The sequence below is a fragment of the Vidua macroura genome, chromosome 3, assembly GCF_024509145.1.
Source record: "Vidua macroura isolate BioBank_ID:100142 chromosome 3, ASM2450914v1, whole genome shotgun sequence".
Taxonomy (NCBI): Eukaryota; Metazoa; Chordata; class Aves; order Passeriformes; family Viduidae; genus Vidua; species Vidua macroura.
Window position 1 is genome coordinate 29,832,700 of NC_071573.1, and position 23,136 is coordinate 29,855,835.

The window sequence follows — 23,136 nt, forward strand, 5'->3', positions numbered from 1 at the left end:
ATGTGAGCTCTAAGTTTTTAGTGCTGTCTTCATAGGTTAAAATGCAACTACTGACCTGGCAGTGTGTTGTATCAGCTCAGTAAATTGTGATCTTACTATTGTCCTGCTTATGAAGTATTAAAAGGGATGTAGTGTTTGTACTGTTTCTTTCCTTTTTCTGTGCAAGTTTTTGACAGAAAGAAAAAGCTGTACTTGTTTTTTGTGTCAATGTCCCAGTAATCCAGATGGTTGGTGTAGCCACCCTAAATTTTAACATATATATATATACACATGACAGTCTTCAGGTAGGAGTTATCTCTGAGCACACAGCTGTTGTGTGTGGTGTCTTTTCCTCTTTTTTAAATGGCATCTAAATTGAACTGGGTTTGTAATTTCTGTTGAGATTAGACAACGCTAGTGGTCACTTCAAATGCTAACTCTTGGCCTGTTTCTTGGAATTTGGCTTACATCCCAGGTTTCCTAGATGACACTAGTTAAGATAAATACCTGTTATCTTCTGTGTCAGAGTACATGAGCTGTTAATAGGCTCTGGGAGAGAGCCAGGAGCAGTTGCCTTCACTGGCAGCAGTGAGGTGTGCACAGTGGTTACAGGTTAGTATTCCCAACTTCTTGGTGGCTGCTTTATTACCAAACAGGTGAAAAATATATGGAACTGCAGTGGATTTTATTCCTTTTATAAGTGAATATTAAGATTAACAGAAAAGCTGTCAAATAACTTGTGATCAGAGTGTCTGGATTAACTAATCTATTAAGTGATTATTTTTAGCTGTTATCACATTTAACTAAATAATACATATACAAAAAAAATAGTTGAGAGTTTTTAGTCCAAACTGATGTGGAGTCATTTCAAATATAACTCAAAATGATTGTTTAGCTTAAGTGCTTCAGAGAAATTAATTGCTCCAAAGCTTGAACTTCTGTTGCTTCAGTTCTTGATTTTTTTTCCCTGCTTGAGTTCCAAGTGTCGTTCTGTGTTTTGCTAATTGGACAGGGTTCAAGGCCTTTAGAAGGCAAGTACTTAGCAAGAAATTACAGTTAGCATATTTGAGAAATTCTGACAAGGAGTGGAGAGAGAAAATGAAGCAGACTTCAGAAGAACTTGAAATATCTATCTGATTTTTAACAACTTTTTGTATTGATAAATTCTACAAAATTGTAATTTTGATACAGGCTCCTTAATTAAAAGGAAAAAAAAAAGTTGTGGGACTGCAGTTTACCTTACACGTGTGCCTTGAATGTTACTAGTTCAGAAAGAATAAAGTCCTTAGCAAAATGTTGCAAACTACTAAGCAGCGTGGGGAAAATTGTTTAAAAATATGCTGGAATTTTTAAAGGTTTAAATAGTGAGCAGGAATACTTTTGACTTTAAAAAACCCCATGAGGGCAAGAGTATCATCTCAAGTGTTGGAGTTGGTAAAGGTTTTGGAAGATAGAGTTTCTTTTTGGTTAAGACAACTGCCTTAATCAGTGTTGTATTCATCTTTTAACTTAGTGTAGAAAACAGTGCATAAAGGAGTTGTGCCTGGAAGGTTTAAACTGTCTGCAACTCTAAAAACATAAAGCCTGCTAGATATGTTGTAACACTGATAATACAGATTTGTTTAAAATGCCTTTCTAGAGGCTGACTATTCCTTTCAAAAAGCAAATAATGGTGTTTGAACACAAATTAACAAGAACAATATTTTAAAAAAATTAATGAGTTAACAGGTCACAAGTTATATGCAGTTGGCTAATAGCCAGTAACAATTATATTTATACCTGTAGTAAAAACATTCTGAAAAAATAAGGTTGTCTTGGAACTACCAAGCTGCAAAGATAGATGTTGTAAAAAATGTAAACTATGAGTTCTCTTGGATACCCTCCACTTTCACTAAGTGACTAATATAAGTCAGGGCAACATTGGAACTTATTATAAAGTCCTCTGGGACTTCCTGAAGCAATATTTGTTTGATCACTGCTGTTTGTTCTTAATGAATACATACTGTTCCATTTCTGTTCTCTTGTGGGCCTTAAATTTCAAGCTGACTGTACAAACCCATCAACCTTTTAGGCAACAGGGTTTTTGTTGGGCATTTTAAGCTGTGGCTCAGGGAGAATAGCAGTGTTTAAATCATGCTTTTGTTAGATTTAAAAAAGTAAAAAATAAAACAAGTTGAAAAGCAGTTTAATACTTGCACACGTAACATTTGTGCTCTGTACATTTGGAAGTGGAATGCTGAGATTTTTGTATATTTGTATAATGATTTGAGTTAGTTCCCTAAGATCTCTCCAGAGTTCTTAAAAGAGAAATATTGTCTTAATACCTAGAGATACTTTTTTATTTTAACAGATTGATTAAAAAACAAACTCAGCAGGTCATCCTTTACAGAGATTTCCAGTGGAAGAAATATATACCAGTGTTCTGTTGCTAGTTTGCGTTTTGAGGCTGATGGAATGTGAATAACTGCATTCCAAAGCTGCCACTTGTAGAGTATACTGAAATACTTAATGAGGTTAAGCTTGTGCCTGAGTCATTTATGACTCTGTGTACAGCCCTGCTTTTGGTTTGAGTCATTTAATTGGTCCATCTCCAAAGCACAATCACAGAATTACAGACTGATTAGGGTTGGAAGGGATCTTAAAGATCATCTAGTTCCAGTGCTACTGCCATGGGCAGGGCACCTTCCACAGGTGTTTTGGGCAGTAGTGAGGTTATGCTAGGTTGCTTTTTTCTTACTTCCCCTTGCAAATACTTTCTCCTCTCTTTTTCAGAGATCCAAAGTTTGGTCCCACAATGTGAAAACTAGGCACGGAAGTCAATTCATTTCTCTGATATGTTTCAGTTTATTTGAAAGAGTGTATCAGAATTGTAGTTAATAATAGACAAATCACAGAACTCCACAAAACCCAAAAAAACCACTAACCCTACAAATCTTAAGTAGGGGCACATGATCTGTGTAGGCTTAAACAGTCTTACTGGTAAATACTCAGTTAATCCCCTAAATTGGATGATGCATTTTACATATGTGGAACATATACTGTATATAAAACTCATTTGTCATAATCTGGTAGCTGAGCATGAAAGGAGGTGCTGGAACATGGAGAACTTGTAATGCTGTTTGGCTGGGGACCTGCATTTTATAAAATGGAGGTTAAATGTTACCTGAATTTTCAAAATGCCTATCCATGAGTGAAGTGTTAAGCTTTTAGTGAAAAGTGTTTCAGAGATAAAGTAGTAGACTTTGTAGTGGACTTTCATGAATATACATATATAATAATATCAGGAGTAATTCTTTAAGTGTCTGAATTACGTTAGCAATGCAAAGCTAACTGTAGGGTTATTCTTAACATCACAGAGATTAAGCTGAAAACTTTGTAAATGCCCATAAATCTGTTTCTGAGAAAATTTGATTTCTTTCTCTGGTGGCCTTTGTCAAGCACATCCACCGTGTGTATCTGCTAACTGATGTGTAATGACAGTGGGTCATGCATGCTCATTTGCTCTATTCTCGATTTTCTTTTAGGAAGCTTTTTTTTAAGAGACAGGTTCTGGATAAAATTACTCACTCTAATACCAGGAAAATAAAAAGATAATTATTAGTTCATCCAGAATTCTTGGTTGGCCACCTTCTAGAAATGGAGAGAAGATGCTTATGGTTCAGTTCATCACTCCCTGATAAGTTATTATGCAATATAAACATATATGTTTCTAGTACAGGAAACATACAGCAATCTTTAGCTGTGTTTTGCTTTCATTCCTTTTCAAGAAGATATAAAACCTTTATGCTTGCAATAAATATTTAGAAATTTCTTACATTTATAGTTTTTCTTACTACTAATTCTTGCTATTTGTCTACTTTTCCTGTGTATAGAACCAGATGTGCTCTTGGTATAAACAGTCTATTTTCATAAGAAATGTTTCTTGTCAAATGTATCTCAGCAAAATTATATTATAGCAGTACAATTACTTCTAACTAATTAGAACTGAACAAAAGGATGAAATTTATAAGAGAAGTTGTGGCTAATTTGTGAATTAGTGATCAAAATCCTAAGATTCAGGCATACTTATTCAGCTATCACTTCCTTTGCTAGCCATGATTTATCCTTGATGGATGGATGATAATACACATCAAGTTTCATGGAACAGTCTTTAATTTTAATCACTTCTAGTAGTAGTGCAGGTATCTTATTCTTTGCAAAGATTGTATGCTGCTGGCTTAAAATTGGGACTTAGATGTGTAATAGTGCCTTATATGTTACAAGGCAGTATAATTATTCCACAAGTGATTGCTTTGAGGGGTTACAGATGTGCCTCATACAAAGTGGGTGAGTACCTTGCCAAGCACTTTGTTGACCTTGGTAGTCCTAAGAGAAGCCTGAATGTCACTTGCTTCTTAGATAAGTGGTAGACATCAAGAAAGGTTTAAATGCTAGGAAACTTGGGATGAAGGGTTTGAGGTAGGTAGGTGATGTGCTTTTCTGCTAACTTAAGAAACCCATAAACAACTCTAAGTCAGTCATCCAGAATATAATCAATTTTAAGAAAATTAAATTATTTGTTTCTTATCTTTGGCTAGTAGCCAAGATACAGAATGACTGAAGTTTTTTTTAGGATGATACTTGAGGATTAATTCTTAATTCTTCTTAAAGAGAGTTTTATCTAGAGCAGTGTCTACAGGAAATAGCACTCCATTCCTTAATTTAGTTCGTTTTCAGAAAAAACATTCTCTCTTAAAAACAGAAGACTTGGGCATACAACTCCAAATCTTTTTATGCCATGTTTGAATGAGTAGAGGCTGATGACTGGAAGCTGGTAGCATTACACCTGTGTGAGTGTATACACAGATATTATACATTCATCTTTATAGCGACCCTGATGAAAGAGAGTATGTGAAGATTTACTCCAGTTCAGGCAGTTCTTGTCCAAGCTAGAAGAACTTAGAAGCTAGAAGCATTGGACTTGACTTGAGTTGTATGTCAGCTTTGAAAAGAGATTATAATTTTTAATTATTATTTTAATAAGTATTTTTAATTATTCCTCATCAGTTCCATATACTGTTTTGGCCACTTGAGTGCTAATATTATCCATCCATTATGTATTCTCTTGTTTGCTTGGTGGTCAAAGTGTTTGTGCACTGTTGATTCAGGCCTTTGAGGATACAAGGTGTTACTCACAAGGAAGCGTGCCAGAATCCCGGGGAAGCTTTATGGCATGTAACGTGTTGCACTGCAAGGGGAAGCTGACTGAAACAGACTCCCAGCTGCTGTCTTTTTCAGAGAGAACAGGCTGCTGTCTCCAGGGTATTTCATTCAGTTCACAGTCTGCTTCTGAATTTCTCTTAGAGAGTAAGGCTTGATGCATACTGGAAGGACTATGAATTTAAGCTCTGTTCTACCGTGCAAAGACTGTTAACCTAAAATGCAAAGAATGTTTTCCTGTTTACATGTAACTTTTTCATAATGCCTGTGTTAAAAAGTGATAATATCTTATATTTCAGTGTCTTAGCCAATGAGTGGTATTAATTCAGGATTTCTTGTGTTTTTAAATTAGAAATTATGGAAAAAGCAGGTGAAGAAGGAATGCCTGATCTTGCTCATGTTATTCGTATTTTAACTGCAGAGAATATCCCTAATTTACCACCAGGAGGTGGTTTAGCTGGCAAGTGAGTATAATACTAGAATTTCTTGAACTGTTAAATTCACTGACACTCTTTCATTTAAATGTTTTAAAGTTTTCTTATTGTAATAGCTATAGTCAAATCAAGTTTTTTATGTTTGAACTTAGTTCACCTTTTGCAGTATATAGACATTTGTGTCATTGTTCCCATTCCAGAATGGTAAAGAGGAAACACATAATCATATTCTGGTACATAACATACTAATTTATTATTTCCATGTGGCCATTTCAAAATATAAAAATATATGTATTCTTGCCTTTTTTACTGATTTACATTTGTTAAGAATTATCAAACTTATCAAAATGAATAATAAAAATGCCAGGAGATCAGTTTCCTTGATGTCATGTTCTCCCAACCACTTAATGTCCATTATAAGTTCGGAACAGTACTTATTTGCTCAGCAAACATTCTCATGAGAAAATTGTTTTTATTTGTTTAGTCGGAAACTGAATGGTAGATGACCAAGAATATTGAAATAGAATATGCATCTTAAAACGTAACAGGAATAAACCTTCAGAAATTACATTGATTTCCTGGGGAGCCCAATGGTGATGTTCTAGCAACCTATAACTTAAAGATTTTAATGAAAAGAACATAGGATTGCATAAACAATTGTTAATCTAGAATTCCCCAGGACTGATAATTGTTCCCTCTCATAGAGCATGTTATTTCTGGAATATTTGTATTTTGCAAAATATGAAGTCCTGTCCTCTGAGCATTTGTGTGTGCGTACATCTATTTTCATTGCATGTACTTGTTAATGAACATGATTATATCTCTCTGGCCTTGGAAGTATCTGTACATTCTGGGCCTTTTTCTCCACTTGTGTGCATTCTAGGCATTCAGAGAAGTTTTGTTGTTTTGCTCATTAATAACTACATCATGTACTCTACTGCTGTATTCTGGACCCCTGACATATAAATTCTGTTTTAATTTGTTGTGAACCAGGTTACATTTTTCATGGACTTGGTTCAGAATTTACATTTTGGTGCCTTTCTCTTCATCTTGACTTTTAAAGTCCCCTGACTTCAGGGGTATACCTGCAGTTTCTTTCAAGAGAATGTTATACAGTATTAAGTAACTTGTTCTTGGCCTCCGAACTTGGGACAAAGACAGGCGATGACATATGTAAGTTCATTTTACTTTCAGGAAATTAATGGAAGTCTTGGAAAAAAAATACTACTGCAGAGCCCAAATGAATGTATTGTGTAACGTGAAACTTTTGTCCTGACAAGACAATATTCTTTTTCTTGAAGTCCTTATCCTGGGATGTTACCAGGTCACTAAGAAGTAACACTTTGTCCTTGTGTTTGAACTCCAAGACCTTACTACAAACAGGTTGCAAAAAGATCTTGTCTGTGGCTGTAATCCACAGTTTTAGCACCAGTTAAAGTTGCTCCCAATTGTTGGTATGTCTGAACTGGAGAATTGCAATTCAGTGTAATGTTTGTAAACCTTAGGAACCCCTTAAGTAGCTCCATTTATATTGGCACTGTATAATTCCTTCCTTCCGGCTTCTCACTTATGTAGAAGCCCCTGCTGGCCCCCTCTTTGAGACAGGAGATGCACAGGTCAGCTGATGGTGCTGTTTTATCCTATAAAATCTTACTCTCCAAAGACTGTTTTCTGGTTTGACTCCAACTCCCTTGTGATTTCAAATACTGCCCCAAGAATGGAGGTTTGTTGCTGAAGTAAACAAAAGCCCTGAGCTACTCTGGCACCTGGGCCTTAGTAGTTCCACACAAAATCTTGCTCCTGGGTTTTCCCATCGAAGAAGAGCACAGAGAAATACACTGGTGAAAGAAAGAAAGAAAAGTGATTTTAAAAGACTGGATAACTCCCAAGTAGCTTATTGTCATATCTTTTCAAACCCAATGCAGTGGCTGCCTCCTGCTTCTGTAGCAGTCTTGCTTGGACTGTTCAGGCATTTTCTGTTGGAGGTGCCTTTGCTTTATGTAATACAGATATTTAGTCAGAATTGTGCCATTCCTCTATCACTAATTGTGGAGCTAAATTGAGAGAACCCTTTTCTCTAGCATTGGCAAAAAGATTCTTTTCTCTAGGAAGATCTTCCATCGGTTCCAATGAATCCCATACTGCCTCAAATATGCAACCTTTCTAGATTTCTTAAATATGTTCAGAAGGAGCCTCATCAAACTTGTAGCATCCTCAGTATTCTGGGACAGAAAGTTCTGTTGCATTGAGAGCCATCTGTATTTGAGACATTTGCTGCTGTTTTGATATCTGATGCCTTTGTGTTCTTTAGAAGAGTCAACAGTTGGAGCCCTCTTTCTGTAAGACACAATTTTTAGAGATCTTGGTCACTTCCAGACATATGAGTCTTAGTCCATGTAACAGTTCTTTTTTGTTGAAGTTGTCAATAACTTTGATCATATTTATTATAGCTGTCTGAATGCTTGCTACTTTTAATTTTGATTTGAAGATGTGAGTACATAACTTTTTTTGCATCAGAAGTCTGTTTATATGATGGATTTTATTTTTTGTGAAGTTCTTTGTGCTTATTTTGACTGCCTGTGAAAGTGTGGCCTTAAATGGCGCTGCTACAAAAAAGTCTAGCTAGTGGCTTTTGTGTTTTAATTTCTACAGTATGAATAGACAATACAAAACACATCTCAGGGGTTATATACTCTGCATACCACACTTGAAAATTTTGTAGACAGGTTGTAACCTGTGTATGTGTAATAAAGATGGGGGAAAACTGAACTGTCTTCAAGTTCCACATCCAGAAATAAGGCAAGAAAACCAGCGAACTTGAAGGATTTTTTATAACAAACAAAATACAGATTTAAACATTACTCTTGACAAAATCTGAGTATGCAGCTCTAAAAAGAGGTGGATCATGGAGAGGGTAAGGTAAGAAAATGATTTTACTTTGCTCAGTCTTTACAAATCTTAATCAGTTGCTAGATCTCCAAATTATTTCTGAAAGTGAGTAAACACACAGTGTGGGTTTCATCTTTTTAAAAGGCAGATTAAAAGAAAAATACCTTAAACACTTCAAAATGCCTACTCTGATCAAACTTTTCTCAATGTTTTGAAATCCTTTGTTTTGCTTAACTTTTTTTAAAACTTCTCTTTTTTAGGCGTAATATTATTGAAAATGTGTATACTAGGCTGAATCCACACAGAGACAATGAGGGGGTAAGTTCCCATTTTGATTGCTACACTTCTTTGTTAATGTGAACATCAAAGATGTCATACATTAAGGAAAAGTTTTCGTCACTGGGAATAAAATATTAGAAACACAAGATACATATTGTAATATACCTCTAATTTTTACCTTGCTTTGGATGGATTTGATATAGAAGTTCTTCCTCTAAAAGACAGAAAACTGACACCCAATTCTGAAAGACTTTTTAAGCATCTAAATGACTACCACTTTCTCAGTCAAACCTTTGAGGCAACAGTGCAGGGTTTTTCTAAACTATGGTTTATAATTGTAAAAAATTAGTAGTCAGCAGATCCTTACTTAACTAGCTGTTGTACTACACCTCTGGACAGTAGACATAAGAGAGGGCAAACACACTTCCTGTTGTCTTCTGTAAGAAGGCCTCAGTACACTGAATATAAAAGATTACAAAATGAATATTGACTATTTTCATAGCATTTACACTATCTTTTCATGTCCTAGCTCTACTGGTCTAAGGAAAAATAATTTTAGATTACTTCAGTTATGATTTCTAAAATGGCTTACATTCGTCTTCCCATTTCCTATGAAGTTGAATTTTAAATAGTATGTTGAAATCTGGTTTATTGTGTCTTTAAACCTGATTATTAGGTAGCTCTTAATATTAGTGTAAGTAATAATGTGTTTCTATCAATTGTGGTTAAATTTATTTAAAAACTGTGGAAAACTGAAGAACTGATTAAAAACATCAGTGCTTGTACACATTGTCATTTCCTGTACAGTTTGTGAATTGTTTTGTGGAAGTACCATTCCTATTCTAGTAAATCCTTTGTAATATTTTTTTTCTTCTGAGATGCCTACAAGACCCTCAGTCAGGTATTTATTACAATGAATGGTGTTGCACTTGAAATACCTTGAAATTGCTTGCACTTGAAACACCTTGAGATAGTCAATATGCAGTCTCACCACAATTGTTACTGTGTCTTTCCCATTGTTCTCTTCTATTAACTGCCCATATTTCATTTATTATCTTCAGTTAGAAGGCTTTTGTGGGTGGAAGGGGCCACTATTCTCTTAGCATACAAATTGAGAAGAAATATGTTAACTTGTTAATTTGTTAGGATTTGTTCCTTTGTCTAGTTTGAAAGTGATAGGATATACTTTTTTTCATTTCACTTTCAAGAAATTGTGTAACTGTACCCCAAACCAAGATACACAAAATTTTCCTCTTTTCAGCTTCTTTAGTCCTTCAGGAAACTCTGCACATCAATCAGCTTGCTACTACTTTTTGTACTTGGCCAGAACTTCCCCTGCTTTTTGGGGAAAAGTTACTGGCATATGTGGCTTATTTAAAAATTAAATACAAATTAAAACAGCATAGGTTTTACAAATAAATTGGTATTTTAAGAAAAAAAATCCTGAATGTTTGTCTAATGGTTACATTTTAGAAATGTTACATGCCGTAGTTGCATTTATGATGCACCTGTTCTAAGTCTAGATTTACTTCTCAGTAGTCGTGCAAGTTTGCTGAAAGTCCTAATACATATTAGGATCTTAGCATCTGTTTGTCTATTGACTCCTTTCAGGAAATGTTTGTGCATCATCCATTTTAATTTAATAAAATGAGATAGCTAACCTAAATATGCATTTTGCTCATAAGAGGATATACCATTAACAGCTTTGACCTTTTTTGCCATTAAAATCCCTGAGTAGTTGGTTTAGCTTTTAATTTGGTTTCTTTAAAAAGAGATGTGAACAGTAGACTGCAGTCTGCTTCCTAAATTTTTCTTACGTTAGTATAGAAGTGCAAATCTCAGATATGTGGTTTAAATAGAATGGTTTAAATTCTAGTTTGAGCTTGGGGTAGCACGTCATTTGCCAGTCAGCACCTCTGTTCTTTTCACTCTGAGTGGTACTAGCCCAGAGTGGTTTGAGAGGATGAACTCCCCCTTGGTGAAGGATACAATTCTTGTTTGCATCTTCCCAGCAAGTTATCTTAATGTCCTTGAAGTGGATTAATCTAGTGGGCCTCATCTGTAGCACAAATGAAAACATGACTTCCTTTCTGGTCTTACTCAGTTTCAGGTGTATGTGTGGTGATCTTGTAGCCTCTGAACTGGATACTGTAGCATCCAGAGATGTAAAGGGAAGGAAGCTGTTCAATTATTCAGCATCAGACTCTTCAGAATGTCTGTGCACAGTGATAATGTTGCTACACATCTCAGATTAAGGCAGGAAGGAAACATACAGCATATCCCAATGAAGACATTGCCAAGTGAGATTGAAATATGGCCAATGATGCTTCTGTTTAAACTAGTATGAGGCAAGAGCAGATGTTCATGTGAAAACTTAGGTGCTAGAGACATGGATGCTGAGTCTGCAGAGCACGAAGGCACACTTGACTTGGGCCTGAGCATCCTTCCCTGTGTGTGGTTAGCAGTGCACCCATGTCTGCTGAGAGTGGGTGTTGTGCAGAACGCTTCCGTTACTGACTGGAAACTCTGCCTGTGGCAGTAGTCTTCCATCTTATGGTTGTATATAAGACTAGAGCAGTTTTTATCATGGCAAAATAGTAATGTTGTTACTTGCTAAAAAATTAATGCAAATGACTAAAAAAACCCCCTCCAAACCACACAAACAACAACCCAAACAGTCAGATTAACTTTTGAAATTGAGAATATGGTTTCCTTCTAAAGAATATTCATTTTACCATCTAACAATTTTAAAATAGTTACCGTGAGTTCATGTGAACTGGAACATAATAGCTTGCAAGTTAGTCTTAGTATATAAATTAAAACCTTGGTTTTATATGTTTCTAGGTTAGCTTTGTTTTATTCAGCACTGTAAACATTTCAGGTAGTGTTGCACTTGGATTTTGTTTATTGGTTATCCAAACTAGTGATAGTAGATTTTTATTCTTCACATGTGCATTTTCTGAGAAACCTTAACATAGAGCCTAAGTAAGGAAATGTCATGCAGAGCAAGAGTCTGAGAAATAAAAGTATCCTCACTTAAAGCAGTATCCAGAGATCACTAGTCTGGCTTGAGGGTATAGCAGTCCTAAGTTTTTTCTGCTAGGAATCTCAGCAGGTTACAAGTATTTTATAAATCCAGGCTGGAGAGAGCCTGCACTGTGGTCACAGTGAACAACTTTACCATTGTTTGAGCAGAGACTAATGCTATAAATGTGGTGGCTTGTGCCTTTACAAATATGAGTGAAAGCACAGAAATCTGTTATGTATTGGGACCTGATGCTTGCAGATCTTTAAAGGGAATTTAAAAGAATGTTTTCATAGCTAAATAATTGTTAGCAATGTGATGTTACAATACCACTGAAGAGTTGTTTTACTTCCTATGCTAAAGTACTACTTTTTCTCTGTGACTCTGACCATTTTAATTTTTTGATGTGTTCCTAAGACTAGGAGACTACTGTCCAATTAGACTATTTCACTGTATGTATATATCCTTAAACACAAGAAACACTATTAAAATTAGAGTGGCTGTGTTAATAGTTTCAGTGGCATTTGCTTAAAGCTGCCTTTGAACATCTTAGTTGAAATCCATCATGTTTTTCTCTTGTTTTTACTAATACACTCTGGCAGTTGGCTGAACCAAATCATATGCCATTAAGGGCTGCTACACATTAAAAAATGTAAATGGACACAACTCTTACATCATTCTCACAACATTGTAAATCCAGTCTTTAATACATAGCAGCCCTTTTCATACACATGATTTAATAGCACAAAACTTGTGTAAAAATTGTGACTGCTCATGTTGAATATAGCTAGCACAAATTTATTCTTGATTTTATGGTCAGTAGCACTTCAGTTGAATTGAAATGTGAAGGAAGGCAAATGCTACCTTGCACAATAACCATAGTTTTCAGGGACCTGTTCTGGCCACACATCATTAGAGAGAAATCTCTGTCTACATAGTGTATAATACATAAAAGAGGCAATTTCTGTCCTACTGTCTGTGGGGTTTGTTGTCTGTTAGCACTGAGGGACACAAGGGAAGCACGAAATAGCCTGCTGTAAAATAGGGTGCAATGCCATGCAGGATGTGAGTTTGAATATCAAACACTAACAGCATTGCTAATTCAACTCCTACCAGCATTTGAATTGCTTAGGACCCTCAGGGCTGCTATTATATTGCTTATTGCTTTTACTCTTCAGTGTTGCATGGAGCAAAATTATTCATTCAGTCTGCCAAAGGAATTTTTAAAGATCTCGGTATTGTGAAATGTGGAAATTTCAGGGTGTATGTGTGCTAATGTCAACCTCAGAGCAAAACTGATGGAGTAGACAAAATATGGAATTTAAATGTTCCCTGAATTTAAAAAAACTGGAAGTCTTCAGCTATGTTGCCTTGTTTAATATTAGCTAGGTATATACATAACTCAGTTTTTTTTCTTTGTCAAACCAAGAAACAGGATACATCTGTAGCCTCTTCTTGGTGCCCTGGGTTTTTGCTGACATTGTGCTTATAAGGTATTAAAACAGTTCTATTTCATACATTAAAACTATCTCCTTTATCTTGTTTCTCCTCTCTGTGCTCTTGAAGACAAGAGAGTATTGAATTCTTGAATATTTCCTTGAATATTTTCATATTTGAATATGAAAATGCTAGTACATGTGAGTCAAAACATATCAAACTAAGACCAGCAAACCACTGTGAAAGTATGTCTCTTATTTCCTGAACAAATTAAACATATGCAGTAATACTCCTTTTTGTGGTAAAATTGTCCTCATTTTAACTTGGAATGTGCTAATCAGTCTTGGGGCTTTATTCCAGCAACATTACATAGAGCATGCAAAATCTTACTGATTTCAATACTGCTATTAAGCTTGTAAATGAATGACAGCAGTACTTGTAGTTAGGAAGCTTTTGGATTACATGACAATAAAATGAGGTCAGCATGAAAACAAGGCAGTCTGGATTGTGCTTTTAATATCTTGCAAAATCTGCCAGCTTCCAGAGATAGTTTCATTTGTTGAGATTGATAAGTTGCTAGATATTAATAATTTAAAATGTATTGTTCCCTTAAAGCAACAATACTGCTTTAGCACTTGAAAGTGAAAATACCTAGTATCAGTGTCAAAGCACTGTAAGTCTATCACCAAAAACCACATTTTTTTCAACTGGAGGCTTGTAACCAAGCAGGTCATTTGCTGAGGAGATTTCCATTCCTTAATCAGCACTCAGTGATCAGATTTTGTTCTGTAGGTTCTTAGGTTTGACATTAAATAAGTGTTCTACCTGCTAATTTTTCCAGGCAATACACAATCTGCCCAAAGGTGTATCTTATGTTGTTCAAATGCCAGCATTCCCCATGCTCATGGGTAGCTGCTTGCTCTTCTGGCAGCATCATGCATGCAAAAATCAGAGTGTTCACTAAAACACTGGGCATTTGTTTTGATGTGATGCTTCAACTAAACTACTATCAGTACAGTTATCTGTTGTCTGAGTTTTTCACAGAACTGTGCTGCTACTGGCTGTGCAGAAATTCACAATTAAATATATTGACCTGGTGGCTAAAGAAGCTTAAATTTTCAAAATTTTCCACTGATAAATGACCGAAGTTGTGTGTGGGGGTATCATCTGTATTTATCAAAGACATTTGAAATAAAGATGAAGTTAATTGGGAGGAGGTACTTTGACTGGCTCAAAATGAATTGAAATTATTAAAAAATGCTGCTTTCATAGTTATCATTTCTTAAAAGGTGGAAAAGGTTAAACATGAAATACATTGTTCTAAATTGTATGTTGCTAATAAGGTGTTTCACATTCAAATAGAGAGATGTTTTCTCAGTTTGAAAAAAAGATTGGTTTTCGGTTTGCTTTTTTTGCCTTTTTTTTTGCCTTTTTTTTTTTTTTTTTGCTTTTTTTTTTTTTGCTTTTTTTTTTTTTTTTTTTTTTATGTGGTTAGAAAAACTTTTAGTTTAACTACTGATCTTTTTGGGATGTTGAATCTCAACCGAAGGAGCCCGGCGCGGCCGAGGAAGGCGGAACGCAGGGGAGGTTGGTGGAGGCGCTGAGGCAGATGCGGATTAATCATAGGGGCAACTACCGCCACCTGCTGGAGGAGATGCTGGCCGGGTACCGCCTGGCGCAGCTGCAGGGCCCGGGCCCGCCCGAGGACTCCGCGGCCGCCGAGCCGGAGCCGCCCCCGCCCCGCGCCGGCCCCGCGCCGGCCCCGGGCAGCGACCGGAGCGGCGAGCAGCACTCCTGACACTCGCAGCGAGCTAGCGCTGCGCTTCACCGCCGCGGCTTCCTCTGCTCAGAACCCAGTCTGGGCCACTGCTAGCCTGGAAGACTGTTTGGCTTTACTGTAGTTATGTGTACAGATTGTTTATACAGAGCTCTTACTTCCTTAGAAGTTCAACTACTGTGGGATAGTACAGTAATTGCATCCTAAGTTGTGTAGCAAGATTTAACTTCCCATTTGAGATTTCGATCTTCTTTTTTCAAATCCTGTGTCATCAACAACAGGAATCTAACAGGAGCACACAAAAAGATGTCTTAAAACTTCTTTTGAGAACATTATTAAATAATAGTTTTGATGGTATATGTTTGCTCATTGTGAAGTAATTTACATCTTCGTTGTATCTTTTGTGCAATTTAGTTGAACTATACAAATTATTCAGGCTTTTTTTTTTTCCCCCAGCATAATTACTGCATGTTTGTTTGGTTTGTATATAGTTTCCATTGCAGCTAAATTACAAAAGCTGTTACATTTTAGGTTGTCACTTATGAAATGTTTGATTTCTTTTTTTGGTTTAGATTGTATCCAGTGTTCATCATAAATACTGATTTTCTTAGACAATGGTATTATTACTTCTCAGGTTCTAGCATAGCATATATCCAGAAATGAAAATGTACTTTAAATTTAGTACCTAGTGTCAAGTTACAATAATTTGTGATCAAGTGAAAATAAAGAATATGCTGTGGAATAATATCTGTATGCATATTGACTCTTTTAAGCAAATAATAAACTTTCTTTGAAGTGTTATTACTCTGACATGACTTGAAACTTTTCATAGCTTCTGATGTAAACTCATGGTGTTCTTTAGTTTTGACAAAGCTTTGAGATATTTTGGGTTTGGAGCATTTGTCCTGTATTTGGGCAACATTTCTCAGGTTCAAGCTAAACATCAGCCATATAAATGAATAAACTATTCTTCTAAAGTCTGCCTTCTGCCAAATCTTTTCCTTGTCTCTAGGGGTACAACACATAGGCATACGTCCATTTGGGTAGGTCAATGCTAATACTGGGACTTTGCAGTAGTGGTAGCTCATCTGCTAATAAGTGAAATCTGGAAGTCTTGTGTCAGTTGTCAGTTCACAACATAACATGTGTGCAAAAATACAATTGTTCAGAATAGGTACAAATGTCACTGCCTTAATGAAAATGACCCTACAGGAATTTCTTTTGGACCAGGAATACCTGAGAAACTGAATTCCATACTATTTTGTAGAGCTTTTTTTGGTTTGTAGTCCACAGATGTTGTATGTATTGATAGTAGTGATCTAGTACAATTTTAGGTAAATCGTGGTTTTAAGTCATTCTGCTGTAAGAGCTTTACTGGATTCATGTTTTATAAAAGTAAATTCGATCATGATGTTGACAAACAGGAAATATTTGTGTGTGGAAGTGGGCAGGTATGGAAAACAAGGGAAATGTTTTCTGTCTTATGCTAGTATTCTTAATTATGCCACTGAAATCCAAAGTGCAACAAAATGTTTTCATTTGTATTGGTGAGTAGTAATGTTTCTCCTCTTCTTTTCCTGTAGGGTTCTGGAGATCTAGAAGATCCGTGGTAGCCTTACAAATCTGCTAAAATGCTTTTGATTCTGAAAGGGGGAAAAAAAACTTTTAAATCTGATTTCTTCAATACAAGGGAAAATTTCTGGTGGATTTCCAACTTTTTGTGAAATGGGCAGAAAGATATTAGAATTTTCCATCATTTGTTCATTTTTGTGTTTTCTGATATTGCCACTCTTAGCATTGCCTGTACTACAGTATTTTTACCAGCCTCAGGCATACTGATTACATCTGTAATGAACTTTGGCCCTAAAAAAGAAGGAAGGAAGGAAGGAATATTCTCTCAGCAGATCGGTGTGTGTACCTGAGGTGCACGGGATCGTAGGTCTACTCTGAAGATACCCTGTGGCTAAATGAAACAAGCAACACACAAGCATGAGAGAGAGAACAAGTAATTGTTTGAGGTGTTTCTTATTTCACCTTACCAAGTTGGAAGGCTTTGCAGCTCTGTGGCGTGGATGTAATTTCAATTGGGCAATACGCTATCAGATATGTTTTGGTTTTTTGGGGGTTTTTTTTGGGGTTTTTTTTTGTGGTTTTTTTTTTGTTTGTTTGTTTTTGTGGTTTTTTTTTGTTTTGTTTTGTTTTGTTTTTTTTTTTTGTTTTTTTTTTTTTTTTTTGTTTTTTTTTTTTTTTTTTTTTTTAATTTTCCAGTTTTACCTATATTACCAGACCGTTAGGTTTCCCTGCGGTGTCCAAATTGTGATATGTTGCCTACTGCTTGCTTGAAGATAAGTGTATTTGGCAATAATATATGAAGATTCTAGGCATCTAAAAACAGTAAGAATTTTACGCATGTGTACAACACACCCTTCAACTCTTGCTAGAGAAAATCTTTTTGAAAAAAAACAAACTGGTGAATTTATAGTTAGTAGTGACTTGCTTTGACATCTCTCACAGCTGCAGGTTTTTTTAAAAATGCTGAAAATTTGCCTTTATTATAATGTAAATTGTGATTTTTTTTTTTGTTCTATATGTGGTTTTCTATAGTTTTTTTGATTTTTTTCAGCTTAAGATACAGACAGAAGTCTTGTGTAATATGGGTATAATTTTTAATTGTTTGCATTATTTTTGAAGTTCAAATTATCACTTTGAGATTACTATAAATACACTTAAAATTATCTATTTTAAATTAAGAAAATATTAGAGATATTTTCATGGGTTCAATGACCTTTCATTTTATAAGCAATGGGCATGGTACAGAGTGGCTGTCATGTAAGGTACTTGAAGATTCTTAGTTTAATTCTATTTTTGCAATAACCTTGACTTTTTTTCTGACTTCTTTGAGTTGTGCATGTAATGAGTCCAGTAAATGCTGAAAATGGGGAAGAGTAAAGTATTTATCTAAAATAAAAGCTATTGGGGAGGGGAAACAATGAATGTATCCATCTGTACATGATTTACATGCTGTGGATGCCTTGTAAACATTTTCCTATTTGTTTAAACTGTGTTTCAGCGAGGATGTAATTGCCCTTGTGTGTAGTTTTAAGCTAATGACAGTCATCAACTGGTTTTGTGTGAAATTAAATTCATGGTATTTTTCTGTAACTTTATCCCCATGGTGAGTCTGTAAAAACCACATGCTTTCATACTGATGCCGAAGGCCAGCTTTTCCAGTCATTTTGATTCACTGTGTATCTGATTTTTTTTTTTTTTTTTTTTTTTTTTTTTTTTTTTTTGGTCTAGAGAGGACTATTGCCACAGTATATTTTATTTATTCATTAGATTTTAGCCTTGTAAGTTAAAGTGTTTTAAATGATGATGTTAACAGGTATTTGTCCCTTTACTGTTTTTTTTTGGGGTTGTTAAAAGATAGGGAATGAAGAATGCAAAATGGTTTATTGTTCAGACTGTCCGCTCTGGTCCAACCCTGTACTGATAGTACCTTCCCAGTATGATATTGTGATGTTTCATACAATACAGTGAACATAACCAACTTGTTATCTTCAATAAAGGATTGCTAAAACAGTGTGACATGCTTTCTATTTTCTTGGGAAGGACTTACTAAGAGGATGTACGTATTCCATATGAAAAGATAACCCAGTAAGACTTACGAGGTCTCTTAGTTGATGGATTTCTGGTTGTTTTGTAGCAGATGTGCCCCTTTGCCTCAGAAGAGCACAAGTCTCAAAGTGGGCTTCTCTGTGGGAGTAAGGAAAGGGCAAACAACATTTAGTGCTCCTAGGGCAAATCCCCATCCCAGGTTTAGCTGGAGTCTTAGTTCAGTATGGGAGAGCATTCATTTAAAGACTAAAAATTGAGATTAAACTAGACTTCTGGGTCAATTCATTTCTTGAAGTTCCTTAAAGATCAGAGCCTAAACCTATGACATTTCACTGTTGCACGATTTTGAATAGATATTTCTCTGATGTTAATGCTTTCATGTTAGAACTTCCATAGGATTTTTTTTTAACTTTTACAGATCTTTTTTTCCAACTTATTAATGCAGTTTTTTAACTGAGTGGAAAAGGAGAATGGAATCCTCCTTTATATTGATACTGCAGGGTAATAATGTGCCTGAATAGTTAGTGCTACTGTAGAATAGACATCTTTACAAACAACCTGAATATTTTTGAGTCCACACATCTGTAACTTCTTTGAACTTTCTTCTTGGATTTGCTTGTACAACATAACCCCTGCATGCTTTCTTCATGAGCTACAGCCTTGTTCCACTGGTAAGGCTTCTGGTATTCCATGGGCTCCAGTCCCGTGAACACTTCTTTGTGTAGATTTTTCATATTAAGTGGATAATACCCTCAGGTAGAAGAGTTTATGCTTTCTTGTATCAAAGTGAAGCATACACACAGGTTTTTCAAAGAGAAGGACAATGGCTTGCACAGCTACATCAATATGTAAATCAAGACAGCTTTTTTTCCTCTAAATTATCACTACTTGCCATTCATGCATCCACTTGGTTATGAATTCTAGTCATGTTTTTAGTTTAATCAAAATACTGTGTAGATTTCAGCAGCCTGGGAAAAATTTTGCTTGTTGACTTCGTATTCTTAGTGTGAGAAATTTGAATGAATGATGAAATTGGTTCATGTATTTGCCATAGCTTGTCAACATTTTAAAATTACATTGTCTTTAATTTTGTTGCCACCTGGTAGTTAACAGAAAGATAGTTATGTAGAATACTGAGAATGGGAAGGAAGTACCTCTTCCACCTGGGGTCTTTCTGTTGTATCAAGTTCAGTTTGGTTTCATTTTTATAACTTCCTGTAACACAGGCAAAGTAGTCCATGTCAGTTCTCAAATCTGCTCTCTGAGCAGAATAATAAAGATCTGTTTTAACTGCTCCTCATTAACATAATAAATGGAATAGGGGGTAATGAAGTTGATGCAAATATAAATGATGTCACTCTGACCTCAGAAGTCTCATATTAGGGGTTAACGACTATGACAGTCTCCTCTTAATAGGCTGGATCTTCATGTGGTTATTCGAGCCTGCATGTAAGACTTGGCCAAAATATCCATATTTTTCATGGCCCTAAATGTGAATCTGATGCTGATTTTGCTATTTGGGTGGTTTCAAATAAAGCAAACCAAAACACAAAAGCAACAATAAAAAAAATCCAAAACCACAAAACCAAACAGCATGTTAAGTTGATTCTTTTAGCACATCAGAGGCTGGCTATTAGTGGTTAAGTAGTTTCTTGGTATCAAGTGTAAAGTGGAGTTCAGTCAGCCACTTCATCTCTGAACTTTTGTATACTGTCAGCCATAATCACTAGCTTAAATTTTAAATAGTAAAATTAGCCCCAGAAAACCAGTCATTTTTCTTTGGCACTTTGGAAAACAAAAATAATAGGAACTCCAGATTAGTTACAGCATTGAACCAAACTTCCATTTTACCTCTGGAAGATGAAGCTAGAAGCAATGCTGCCTGTCATTAGGTGTAGGCCTATAATAGCAAAAAATAAAAGGCCGTAATGCTAAGCAGTTTTTAATTAACTAGTTTTTGCAGTTTGTTGGCTTGAGGATTGTCTGAAGGCTTGTTGCTTTTGGCTCTTTAGAGTTCTTTTTTAGCTCTAAACTGGAAAGGAAGTTGGAGGAAGCTGCACTCGTGCAGGTAGGCAACTCCATGGAATACTCCCAGAGATGAAGGCAATTTGACAAAAATCACAAGAAATGAGCCAAGGTCACTGAATTTATGCAGTCTAATCCAGGTAAGTATGCAATTTATGCAGCTGAGGCTCCACCTCTCATGTCTTTGTAACCTGTTTTCTCTGTGTGCCAATCTGAATTTATCCTGCCTGTGTTTGTTTGGGCTGTTGCTGTACAGACCTGACTTAGCTCTGCTTGGTTTGTGCTGTTTCATGTTTGTACCTGGCTGCTTCTCTGTTGATCAAAACATGAGCAATTTTTGCATTTTAGCATGACTGTGCCTCCTGTTTGTGTTCAGTTCATTGGTGGTGCTCATCTCTCATTTCCATCATTCACTCTGTCACTTCACCAGTGCTGCTGTGCTTAGCACTTTGTATGTCTGAAAGGTCATGTTCTCCCAAAGACTTTACATTTCTGTCTTCAAAAATCTTAAAGTTCTCCTTTGCTGTGTTGTCTCGATTTAAAGACTGACTGGGATTACAGAGATCTTCCTTCTGATTCTTGGCTTTCCTTATTTTCTTATTTGTCTATGTGCAGCTTGACTGGGAATTTTCAGAGAAAAAGTCCTTGCTGTGCTGATTAGTGGTTGCTGTGATTAATGGCTGAATCATCAACTAATGATTGCATCAGCACCTGCTTTTAAACCTAACCAAGACTGATAAGGGTTCAGGTCATGGGGATGGGCTGATAGGAGAAAAAAATTAACATTTTCCATCAGTTGGGTAATCTTTCTCTGAAAGCAGTTATCCTTCCCAGTAAAGGATGAAAAACACTGTAGTAGGAATGAATACACATTCTAAAGACTTGTGGCAACTAATTCAAACAGTCTTCTTGGATATAATTTTTCCTGTTGTGTCAAGTCTGCTTCAGAAATAACTTTCAACGCTGGTTTTCTGTCTCAGAGTTCTGGAATCTAAGGTGAGTTGTGGGGAAGTTGAGTCTATGGTGCAGTAGTGTTTAGTGTTGTAAGGACCCTGCCCTTGACCTTTAAAAAGCTGGAATGAAATTCATGAGATCCCTGATGGTGATGCTGGAAGTTTGTCTAATCTTTAAATATAGAAACACTGCTTCTTCTGGCCTTTATCAAGTGGCTTTTGGAATATGTTTGGTAGATATGGGGTATTTTTGAACAAATATTGCTCAGAGAAGTTACGTGCAAGGTTCTGTCAGAAAATTACCTGATGCGTTTTGCCTTTATTATTTTGAAAGAGCTGCAAAGCTTAAATGAAAGAAATTGGGCAGAAATTCATAGAAGGCAAATTCTGTCTTGTAAGATAAAACCCTACTCTTGGAAGTTAGTGTCCAGGACTTATAAAGAGAACCTAAAAATATTTCTGTATGTTATATTCCTTGCAAGACTGTTGCATTTTCTAAAAAAATCCCTGAATTATCTTTTAAAAAAATGTGCAAAAAGAGAAACTGTTGTGAAAATGCATCATACTATACTGATGTATGTTAGCTACTTCTTTTGGGGAGGTGAACATGTAGATTAGTAAATATCCTACATTTAGAAGTTAGGTGGAAACTTTGAAGTAAATGTATTTTAACTTCGAAGTAAAATGCATATTTAAATTGCATTAATGAAGAGATATTTCCCATTGTTTTTGTAAGGAAGCTTCTTAACACCATTCCCATCAAATTAATTCTGTGAATAAATATTGGCTTTATTTTGTTTGGCAGGTTACTCAGATGCAAAATGGTGGATTCCTGCCGAATCTTCAAATAATTTACATTATTTAATTTATTATTATTAGGGGAAACTGGATGATGTGAGGGGTTTTTTTTTAAATCCTTTATCCAATGGTCATCTTCATAAATGCATCTAATTTTAATGGTACCACAAGGATTTTGTCCTGGGTATGTGAAGCAGATATGTTTTCCTAGCGTATTTTAAATAATAGTATTTCAACTCTGGGAGCAGAAATGAAACCAAAAAAATTTTTCCAGCTCCAATAAATCTGCATTTACTTTGGAAGGAGATAGTTTTTGGAAATAGTGTCAAGGTGTATGGATTTGTGGTGCTTTACAAGAACTTCTCCATCTCTTATTACTTTTTACGTTGTGCTGGCTGTGAAGTTTTAAAATGGAGAAATATATTTTACATTCATCTCTTCATTCCTACTTGTCCTTACCTTAAAAATATGTAGGAAGATCCATGCTGCTGCTTCAGAGAATACAGTTAGTGCATTTAACTTCACATTCAATAATTAAAAAAAACACAGAGGTCTGAGCATGGGAGTAATTGCAGCAACTTCTTTACATGCTGTTACCATATTTCAAGTGCTATTTCTGTGAACTAAAAAAAAAAACCCAAACCCAACAAAAACCAACAAAGTTATATCTTTAAGATGTGACTTCTCATATGATCTTAGTAGCCCCTGTGCTGTGAACTGCAT

The 23,136-nt window shown here is 35.7% G+C and overlaps 1 protein-coding gene across 4 annotated transcripts in view; it reads left to right on the forward strand.

Moving 5' to 3' along the window:
- PPM1B (protein phosphatase, Mg2+/Mn2+ dependent 1B) overlaps positions 1 to 17,146 on the forward strand; it is a 57,203-nt gene extending 40,057 nt beyond the window's left edge. For 3 of the 4 annotated variants that reach the window (XM_053973351.1, XM_053973350.1, XM_053973349.1), the window contains 3 exons: positions 5,531 to 5,642; positions 8,762 to 8,819; positions 14,792 to 16,002. In XM_053973351.1, coding sequence (XP_053829326.1) covers positions 5,531 to 5,642; positions 8,762 to 8,819; positions 14,792 to 15,040 — 419 coding nt within the window. In that variant the 3' untranslated portion in view covers positions 15,041 to 16,002. Of the gene's footprint in view, positions 1 to 5,530; positions 5,643 to 8,761; positions 8,820 to 14,791; positions 16,003 to 16,602 lie in introns of those variants that run through there. The other variant, XM_053973352.1, reaches the window with a different exon arrangement.
- The last annotated feature ends 5,990 nt before the right edge of the window (positions 17,147 to 23,136 follow it).